This window comes from Acartia tonsa, chromosome 8 (assembly GCF_053477335.1).
Source record: "Acartia tonsa isolate MP-2025a chromosome 8, ASM5347733v1, whole genome shotgun sequence".
Lineage (NCBI taxonomy): Eukaryota > Metazoa > Arthropoda > Copepoda > Calanoida > Acartiidae > Acartia > Acartia tonsa.
Window position 1 is genome coordinate 1,413,955 of NC_137267.1, and position 11,023 is coordinate 1,424,977.

Below are 11,023 nucleotides of genomic sequence, written 5' to 3' on the forward strand. Positions count from 1 at the left end.
TCCTTTCAAATGACAGAAAAAAACATAAAAGCAAATTTGTTCGTTGTTAAGTTGCCTACAAAAAAGTATAAAATGAAATTTTTGTGGGATGAATTTTAAGGGTACTAAATAATTAAATCCCCTTTTTGCTTGATTTGCCCCAATGTGCAATGACATGGCCTTATTGTTTTTCCACTTTTATCCTATTGGCTGATTAAGAGGGCGTGTCTCTAGATTATCTCTATTCTTATTATCTTTAAAAGTTAGTACTTTAACAATAGTCCCCAAAGTTTTATAATAACGTTTTCTTATTTATTGGCTTAATAACTTTGGGGACGTTTATTAAATTTTGATTTGTTGTTTAAACTTGTTCAAAAGTTTCAGCCACTAATTGTAATCTATAGAAGGGGTGATTTTGTTTATCATCATTGGGGATGTACATTAAATTATCGGCCATTGTCTTATCCCTATAGATCCCTCTAATTTTGTACTTTTTAGATAACCAAAAAAAATCCACAAAAATGCCTGCCATTGAAGGAAGTTATCAACACGTCAAGAGTGAAAACCTGGAGGCCTACTTCGAGAAGATGGGTAAGATTCAGGGATCTTAAGGGATAAGACAAGGGATGATAAATTGTTAAAGATTCCCACTGACAATAAACAAAATTATTCCTTTGAACCAACCGATAAATATTCAAATAAAAGTATTCAAGGTTTTTTAGCCAAGGAATAAGATAACATAGATTTACATCTTTTGGTACCAGTGAAATAAAAAGTATCATGTTCCGTTCCTATCAGGTACACCATGAGAAAAAAAGTTGAGAAAGTCAATCCTAAAAACCCAGAAACCCACTGTTATTGCTTTGTACATATCCTAATATAAAAGTAATAAGATGTTTATCTGACTTTCTCTCTTTCTCTCTCTCTCTCTCTCTCTCTCTCTCTCTTTCTTTCTTTCTTTCTTTCTTTCTTTCTTTCTTTCTTTCTTTCTCTCTCTCTCTCTCTCTCTCTCTCTCTCTTTCTCTCTGTCTCTCTCTGTCTCTCTCTCTCTCTCTGTCTTTCTCTTTCTCTCTCTGTCTGTCTGTCTGAACAACAAGATCTCGCTAACCACAGGGTCACTCCTTTACAGGTAAGCTTCTTATTAGTAACTAGAATGTTTTATATTTACTTTTGTGTCTCGAAATTGCCTTAAAAATGTTTGTCCTAAAAGATATCAATTCCAACTAAATTGGTTTTAATTATATTTATTTTGTTGTCCATATGAAAGGTGTCCCAAGTTTTTCAATACTTTATAGCATAAAATCCCGATTATATAGTAACTATGCTTCTAAAATTATTAAAAGTACATTTAATGACAAATTGTTGATGACAATTTTTTAAAATTTGTCATTGAAAATAATTTTTATAAATTACTTGGATTTGGTTGAGTAATTATGTTTTCTTTAAACTTTAAATCATTCTTATGATAATGGATTTATTATTACTTGGATCTTACACAAGATTATCATGTACTCTGTTAAATTGAAACCTATAGTTGGCTAAAATAACGATTTCCACAATTCACCCCCTTTACTCCCCTCCTACTGGATGAACGAACTGAATAAGTGATGTCCATGGTAGCAACCTAAATTGACGACATTTGTTCCCCTGTCATAATATCCACCTTTATTCACCTAATAATAAACAAGGATGACAACATCTATAAGAAGCGAAGCAAAAAAAATTATGGATAGACAAAAGAGTTATAGAGGAAATGTTTAGAAGAAATCATAAAAGAGAAAGTCAGAAAAGAATTATTTGATACATAGAAGAAAATCACAAAACCTGTACTAAAAAAAGTTATTGTAATTAGTGGCATGATCGACAGACCTGCTCATAGAGATAGACTGCTGAAATTTTTCTGAAGATTCCCTTGACATAAAAGCATCTTATCGATACATTGTTTTGTCCGTTTGGTTGTCAATAATGTTATAAAAGATGTCTATTTGGCCCTTCCATGATTTTTCGTGCTTCGCTACTAATGGATGTTGTTATCCTTGTTTTGACTGTTTTATTTAACTTTTTTTAGATGTTCCCTGGGTGATGAGAAAAGTTATTGTTGCCAGCAGTCCAGCCTTGGAGATTTCTAGGGTAACTACTAATTAAAAATTATTGGCTATAACAGCGAACGTGGCTAAACAACACGTAGCGCATCCTTTCGTCGTCAGGGTTCGAATCCCGGCTTAATACCGCGTCATAGCTAAAGACGTTAAAAATGGTACATAATGCTGTTCGTCAGGTGCGCGACATTATTAGTTATAGTATGGGGGAATGCCTTGATCCAGAACAGGCGCAACTCATTATTATGCCGGACGTGCAATCAGCGTTTGTTGTCTGTTGCTTTTAATTATCATGTACAGCTGAACCTTATTCTTATAATAAAGTAACAGGATGTTTGTTTGTGTGTCTGTACCGAAGGATCTCGCTAACCGCTGATCTGATCAGGTTCTCTTTAACAGGGTAGCTTATCATAGGTCCCAGGAAGGTTTATAACTATTTTTGGGGAGGGTACCACCATCCTCACAAAAAAATTTAAAAATTTAAATATTCGTAGAGACTTGAACGCAACATAAAAACCGCACATTTTTTTTACTTAAAAAATTTGCCGTTGGAATTCAACTCCTCTCTTCTCAAGTTCTCCTAGAGGCCTCTAGGGGCGTAGTCGCTAGTAGACAAATATAGTATTAATATAATATATAAATATGAATAAGTTTATTACCCTAGGTGATAAATTAGAAAAATATACCTCTAACCTAAAACGATATTTTAACCAGAAAGATATTTTTTTTTTATATTTGATTAATAACTGTTTTTATGTACAGAATGTGTACATTTTCTAACCACTTGTAAGGTTGGATTGTTCCGACACTGTGTTACTATAGGTCCAATTAATGAATTTATTTTCTAGACTTCCTATATCCATATTCTTTAATAACAGATCAATTGTTTAATTGTGTATACAGATAACTGCCTGCCCCTCTATTCTAAGGACCTTTTTCGTCTGCTACCAAATTGTTTTTGCTACTTGGCTGTGTTAATATTCCCGACACTATTGTTTGATTTTTTAAAAAACCCAATTGGTCCTTGGGATGGGGACATACAGTTATTTAACTCCATCCCACTCTAATTCTTTAATTTTAGGATGGAGATGAATGGAAACTAATGTTTACAACTCCAGTCAAGAATAATACTATCAAGTAAGTAGAACAGACAAACGGACACAGTTAGTTAAAGAGGAGAGTATTTGTCACTTGAACTTTCATACATTTATCTTCAAAAGCACCCGAGAAAATCAAATTTTTCTCAAGTAATTTCTCAAAGGGCTATTGTATAAACAGACAGACAAAAAGAATTGTAGAGTTGATGCTTAATGATTCTGGGAATAATAAATCTAATTTTCTATTTTTTTGTCTGTCTGTCTATTCACCAATCAATCTATTCAAATATCTATCTATTAATCTAGATTTAAATTAGGTGAAGAATTAGGATACCTATCTATCTTTCTAATCCTATTTATCTATCTATCAATCTTATTTATTTATCTATCTACCTTTCTACTTATATATATATATCTACTTATCAATCTATCTATCTACCTTTATACCTAACTATCTATCTAAGTTTAAATCCGGAGAAGATTTTTAAGACACCACTACATTTGGATACTCTATATTTATCTATCTACCTAGTTTTCTATCTATTTATCTGTCTATCAATCTGTTTAACTATATATCTATCTATCTATCTTTCTATTTATCTATCTATCTAGGTTTAAATTAGGTGAAGAATTTGAAGAGAGTACTCCATTTGGTAAGACAATGAAGGTATGATTAATTCTGACATTATATACAAATTAATTTTGTATTTTTCTAATGGATTTATTATTACTTGGATCTTACACCCGATTATTATGTACTTTAATAAAAGTTAAACTTGTAGCGGGCTAAAATAACGACCTTTCCCCTTTAACTAACACCCTCTCATCCTACTGGATGAACGAACTGATCAATAAATAACAGAGAAAATAGCAACAATTTTCCACTGTCAAAATATCCGTGCATATTCTTTATCCATTATTCTGGTATTATTATTACTGCTGCTACTTTAGAACTAAGGTTAGTCTGTCACAACGTTGGAGTAAGATGAGTAAATTGACTGTTACTTCCTTGCTTATTGAGGAAGTATATTTTGTATGTCATAAAATGTGCTTTGTTTTTCTTAAAATTCAATTCATAAATTCACAAAATCAGAAGAAATAATCAGAGAGGGGGACTGTTTATTACACTAGTCCCCAGAGTTTTTTTTAATAACGTTTTCTTTTTTGTTGATCTAAAACTTTGTGGACTTTTATTGAATATTGATTGGTTTGTTCATTATGTTGAATGTCTAAACGTTTCAACCACTAATTAAAAAACAGATGCTTTTAATGTACAGTCATTAGGAATATACGTCAATTTTTCGGCCATTGTTTTATCCCTTTAGATCTCTGAGAAATAATTCTAGCAATACTAAGTCACTACTAGCTAGGGGCGCGGTAACTAGTTTATACATAAATTTCCACAAACTAGCTGATCAAAAGTTATTGCTCCTTAGAGCAACATTAAATCAACATCCACACAATATATACAGGGAGGGAGGAGACACTGGGCTGTTTATTATACTAGGCCTCAAAGTTTTATAATACCGTTTTCTTATTTAGTGACTTTATATTTTTTGGGACTTTTTTGTTTGAGTTGAGTGTCCTAATGTTTCAACCACTAGTTCTAATCTACAGAAGGGATAATTTTATGTTTCATCAATATCTTATCCCTTTAGATCCCTGCAATAAATATATGTATATCAGAATATTTATAGCTTCTTATTCCTCGATAGAAGCGAAGGTAATCTATAATTCAGATGTTCGTTTGTCCGTCCGTCAGTTAAAACATAAAATTACCATCCAAACAATAAATATATGTAAATCAGAATATTTATAGATTATTCTCGATAGAAGTGAAGCTTATCTATAACTATAGATATATGTTCGTCCTTCCGTTAAACATAGCTATATTGCTCATTTTTAAATAAGGAAGGATGTTTTATTGTGTTTATCTTGGGATAAATTAGGTTAGGTAGGTTTTATTGAGTACAGGGTAGCCCCGAATGATTTGGGCACCGCAGGTATTTCCCCCGCATGGTTAGGGCCTCCCAGCTGAGATAGCCAATTATTTTTAATGATTTTAAAAGTAAGGGAGGTAGGGGATTCCTGTGATGGCAAGGTACTTTTGAGGGAAATTGTAAACATTTCATATGCCTGCTTTAGATACCCATAGGGGAATACCAAAATATGAGAAATAGAAAAACAAAGGCTGAGACATTTAGTATGTATTTAAGTTTCATCTCGAGGGGGGGGGGGGATACACCACCTAACACACCCCTTAAAGACACCCTTGCTTACAATACTTCATATGCATGGTTTGAATCTCCATAAGGGAATATAAAAACAAATGCTAAAAATTTAGTATGTTTTAATACGGGGATGGGGGGGGAAACACCCCCTAACACACCCCTCCTACACGCCACTCTTTACTATTTTTAATATGCCTGGTTTGAATCACCATAAGGGAATACCAAATATGAGAAATAGGAAAACAAAGGCTTAGAAATTAAATATGTTAATAAAATGTAATAAAGGGGGGGGGGGGTGTACCAACTACACATCCCTAAAACACGTCCTTGTTTACAATATTTCATATGCCTGGTTTAGATCCCCATAAGGGAATACCAAATATGAGAAATAGGAAAACAAAGGCCTAGAAATTTAGTATGTATATAAGTTACGTCAAAGGGGGGGGGGGAGGTTATACAACACCCAACACACCCCTCCTACACGCCACTGTTTACAATATTTCATATGCCTGGTTTGATCTCCATAAGGTAAAACCAAATATGAGAAATAGGAAAACAAAGGCCTAGAAATTTAGTATATACAGGGTGCGGCACATAAATCCGGACTTTTTCTAATTTTTAAACAAATGAACATAAAATCGTCAATTTTAAAGATTTTATTGAATTTTAAAAACTGAGAGGCAGAATAGGTATTTGACTATTAGATTATTTAAAAAAATGGCTGCTAGTCTCATTCACCGCCTCCACCCGCTTCCTCAACCGCCGGCAGGCCCAGGTCAAAATGTACCTGTCCAAGCTGGTGAAGTTCTCCTTGATAGTGGCAATGAGAGAGGTCTTTGTGATATGTGCACGTCTATTGGTGCATGCTTCAAAGTAGCTGTAGGCCCAAAAGTCCATTGAATTAAGATCAGGCTGCTGGCAGGCCACATTTCCTTAGGAATGTGAGTAATCGCAGGATCCAAATTAACCCAACTTTCGAGCTACCCTTAGACACGGAGGCTATTATTTGGACCACAGTTGAGCTATAACGACGTTTTTTACCTTTTTCGAATTGGCATGACGATTCAGCTAGGGTTGTCAGCGCAACCCATAGTCTAAAATGAGTTTTTAAGTTCCATATGGGTCCCTGAAATCGAGAATAGAGAAATATTCACAATTTTTCATGGTTTTTGACTTTTTTTACATCTTAAAATCTGCCCCATTTCACTTTGCTGGAGTACTACTGCCAAGCCATTTCAGATAGAGAGCTCTAGTCTTTTCTAGTGTCTCAGTTATGTATCTAACAGTATTTCCAGCAAGTTACATAACTCTACCTCACCTACAGATGGGCTGAGGTCAGATTTAGTGGACCCTAGTCGAGAATCAAGATTAAACCACCTGCGCATTTCGAATCTGCCTTGCTGAACATATGCGCGGCCAGCTCGGAATACACGTCCATTTTCGTTCAAAGATTTTTTTGTGCTAAAAGGTCATTACCTAAGCTTTTTATAGTGGGTCCAAACGTCCTGATTGGTCAAGTAGTTTTGATTCTATGGCCGTTTTAAAAAAGTCCGGATTTATGTGCCGCACCCTGTATATAAGTTTCATCTCGAGGTTGGGAGGTGGGGGGGATACACCACCTAACACACCCCTTCAAGACACCATTGTTTACAATATTTCATATACCTGGATTGAATCCCCATAATGGCATTCCAAATATGAGAAATAGAAAAATAAAGGCTTAAAATTACTTAAATGTGGGGGTGGGGGGGGATAAACACAACCTAATACACCCCTCCAACACGCCCTTGTTTACAATATTTCATATGCCTGGTTTGAATCCCCATAAGGGAATACCAAATATGAGAAATAGGAAAACAAAGCCTACAAATTTAATATGTAAAATATATATAAATCTAAGGCAGGAAATTTCTAGTGTACAAAAAAACAAACATAAATTTAGAGAAAAAAGTGTTGTTATTATTTTTGAAATATTTAAAAAATAAGCAAGGGGTTACATTTTTTCGATGCCTAATAACTGAAGGCAGAATTTAAATAGGCAAAAACCAGCCGGGACCAATGTGAAGCTTCCATAAATAGGTTCAGTAGTTATCAAAATCTCATGCTACAGACAACAAACTTTACAACTTTGTATTACAGACTAGCAGATGCGCTCTAGGATAAAGAAGACATAAAAATAGCCTAAAACCATTCCCAAGGCAAAAAAGCCTTTAACATTCCCTGGACATTAGTGAGGCTTCGCTAAAAAGGTTAAGTAGTAATTGAAAACTTACACTACAGACGAAAAAGACGATAGTACTTTATATAATAGGATAGTGACGAACCCAATAGAATTTAATAATGTAATTTCTGTAGGGAAAAGCTTCAATGCCTGCCGAGGACAAGCTAATCATCAATGCAAAGGTAAAAACTTATAACATCTTCAGAAAATGCAATTTTGAAGGACATTACTGGAGGCCCTTGAAGTAAAAGAACTAAGAAAAGAAAGAGGGGGGGGGCATGTTTTCAAGGGCAACTTCTCTTGGGAGAGTGAAGGATTTCTCCCCCAAAATAATTATACTCCTTTTCTAAACTTATTAAAAGCTTCACTGTAAAGGAGAACCATACACACTGTTTTTTTTTATAGAAATGTACAAAAACTAAAGGTATGTAACCATGAAGAATCACGGAAGGGAGGGCACATTGAGCTGTGTATTTCACTAGTCCCCAAGGTTTTATAATAACATTTTCTTATTCTTTGGCTCAACAACTTTGGGGACTTCTATTGAATTTTCATTAGTTGATTCAAGTTGAGAGTCCAAGCGTTTCAACCACTAAGTTTAATCTACAGAAAGGATAATTTTGTGTATCATAGTGGAGTGGACGATGTACATAAATTTATCATCCATTGTCTTATCCCTTTAGATCCCTGACTGAGAATAATTATGTGTGTGTGTTTAATTTGTCTAATGATTGAATAATCCTATTAGGAGAGAAAATGAACACCTGACACTCAGGTATATTAAGGGATAAGACAATGGACGATAATTTAATATACATTCCCAAAAAATTGACCCTTCTGTAAATTGTAATTATTGGTAGAAATGTTTGGAACCAACCAAAAATCAAAATCAATTAGAGTACCTCTAGTTTTTGTTCCAAAGAATAAAAAAATGTGGTCATAAAATTTCTGGTACCATCATAATTTACAGTCCAATGACCCCTTCCTCCCTGCCTAAACTTGGAGGCGTTGTGATGACCATTAAGTATTCAGGTTTTTTTGTCGACTTTTTATAACTTACTGAATATAGTACATTCAGTGGCATTCAAACTAAATAATTTGTGTTTAGACAGCTGATTCTGACGTGAATATGACAAGAGAGTTCACATTCACAGATGAGGGCCTAGAAATAGTGAGTATTTAAAGTAGCCTGAAGATAGCAGGGATAAGACAATGCTTGATAAATTGATTCACATCCCCAATAATGTCACACAAAATTAACCCGTCTGTATATTACAATTAATGGTTGAAACGTTTGAACACTCAACTCAATGAACCAACTGAAGTCCCCTAAGTTGTTAAGCCAACGAATTAGAATTGTTGTTATAAACTTTGGGGACTAGTGTAATAGAAAGCCCATTTTCCCCTCTCTCTCTGAAGCCTGAAGATAGCCTATGAGGACGGGATGCACCACGAGATCTTATTTTTGATGCAGCTTTGAACCAAATCTTCCTTAATAGCTGTGCATGATGTAAATGCCACCCGCCCTTTTAGACAACCAACCCTTTAATTGCACGACCTTTTGTGTGGAAGTCCCAACAGTGCATGGTAATGAGTACTGTCTGTTTATGGGCCAAGGCATTACCCCCACTCTTACTATTCATGTCGTGACATAGCAGCAGTAGGAACCATTTTTAACGTCTTTAGTTATGACGCGGTGTCTGCCCGATCCTATCAACTCCCCGGCTGCGATACGTGTTAAGCCACGATCGCGGGTTATCTCTTTTTATGTAAGATCCCCGAACTAGACATTAAATTATTTCAGGTGATGAAATCTGACAAACATGAGGAAGTTGCCGTCAGAAAGTTTAAAAGAACTTGAGGACAAAGGATGTACAAACCAAAAAGTAAAAATATTGTATTTTGCAGATTATTTTCAATATATTTTAAAGCAACTCTATAATTTACTTTGTCTATCTTTCCCGCCGAAACGCTACAGGGGAAATGTAATTTTCTCGGCTACTATTTAAGATATACTGCTGAAATTTTGTTGAGGATTCCCTGTACCTATGGTTATCCAGCATATAATTTACTTAATTCGTCATAAAACATAAATGCTTATTTTTTAAAAATATAGGTTTAGTGATTTTTATTACCTATCGCATTCTTTTATGAGAACTGATCATCAGCTCTATTTGTCCGTTTGTCCATTAGAAATAAACGCCAGAGGGGGAAAGGGGTTAAATAACTGTATTTCCATATCCCAATGACATTGTGCCGACTCTCAATTGGGTCTTTGAAAATTAACCAATGGTGTCGGGAATATTAACACAGCCAAGTAGCAGAAAACAATTTGCTAGCAGACGAAATTGGTCATTGTAAAAGGGGAAGTGGTAGTTATCTGTATTACATCTATACTAAAGATCTGTTCCATCTATGTGTCTTTTTGCTTCGCTACTTGTGGGTGTTGTTATCAGTCTTGTATTATATCATACATATCACGTCATATGAATATTTGAATGAATAGTTTATTAATCGCATCGTATTATAGACAGCTTTTCGCGGATAGTAAAATAAAAGATTATAAGATTAAAACCAGTTTTTATTTATGTCATGATCTTTATTTAAATATTCGTGAAAGTGTCTGCAACACGATGCTACGCATGATTTTCAGTATGGCTGAGAACCGGTTCTAATCCAGCGGATATTCCTCGGTTTCGAAGCCATACTGGAAAAATTATATTAATCTCAAAGACAAAATTTAAAAAAAAAATCTTTATTTTATTTTTTAGTTGTTATAAGCGTAAAAAAATATCACAATATTAAAGAAGATATATTAATGAATAATACTGTAGATGATATTGCACAGGTCTCCTTAACAAAACCTTAGATTTAAAAAAATCTCGAAAGAAACGGACAACAGGGCCTTCAAATAGGGTACAGTAGTGGTCAGAATCCGTTGGAGATTAAATCTTAGCTGCTCCTTCTTGCCAGATATTGCAATTTGAAGTTTTGTGGTAAAAATGCCTACAATTACAAGAATTCGAAGGATATTTGCATAAGTAAACACCTTAATTCATCAAATAAAAAGGGTGAGTTTAACATTTGAGGAGTTTATATGTCTCTGCATATGTAAACTACACAGTTCCTCCCCATTTAAAAATTTTTGTTTCTTTAAAGAAATTATTTAATGAAAAAGGTACATTGTTCTGTTTACAACTTTAATCTAGAGGCTGTTACCCTGGAACCAGTAAAGAAAACCTCAATTCTAGTTTACATATAGCTAAAGTTAATATTTAAAATACTCTCAACCCCCCCCCCCCCTTCAACCCCCTCTTGCAACCCATAAATTTTAGGGGGGAGGGCAAAGTAATAGTATTATGTTTTACTCAACCTACCTAAAGTATTGAAAGAAAA

At 34.4% G+C, this 11,023-nt stretch overlaps 1 protein-coding gene across 1 annotated transcript; it reads left to right on the plus strand.

The window, feature by feature from the left end:
- The first annotated feature begins 457 nt into the window (after nucleotides 1-457).
- LOC145325784 (fatty acid-binding protein-like) lies at nucleotides 458-9,561 on the plus strand. The gene is made up of 7 exons (XM_080168743.1): nucleotides 458-570; nucleotides 2,048-2,109; nucleotides 3,160-3,215; nucleotides 3,788-3,842; nucleotides 7,762-7,809; nucleotides 8,736-8,798; nucleotides 9,432-9,561. Exons 1-7 carry the CDS (start codon nucleotides 501-503, stop codon nucleotides 9,486-9,488), a joined length of 411 nt encoding a protein of 136 aa, XP_080024869.1. The 5' UTR covers nucleotides 458-500; the 3' UTR covers nucleotides 9,489-9,561.
- The last annotated feature ends 1,462 nt before the right edge of the window (nucleotides 9,562-11,023 follow it).

Bases quoted from the DNA above. Each gene is read 5' to 3' on its own strand.
- LOC145325784 (XM_080168743.1), top strand. From the start codon at position 501: ATGCCTGCCATTGAAGGAAGTTATCAACACGTCAAGAGTGAAAACCTG. The intron at 3,216-3,787 runs GTAAGTAGAACA...CTATCTATCTAG, and splicing joins GTCAAGAATAATACTATCAA to GTTTAAATTAGGTGAAGAAT. The intron at 8,799-9,431 runs GTGAGTATTTAA...AAATTATTTCAG, and splicing joins CAGATGAGGGCCTAGAAATA to GTGATGAAATCTGACAAACA.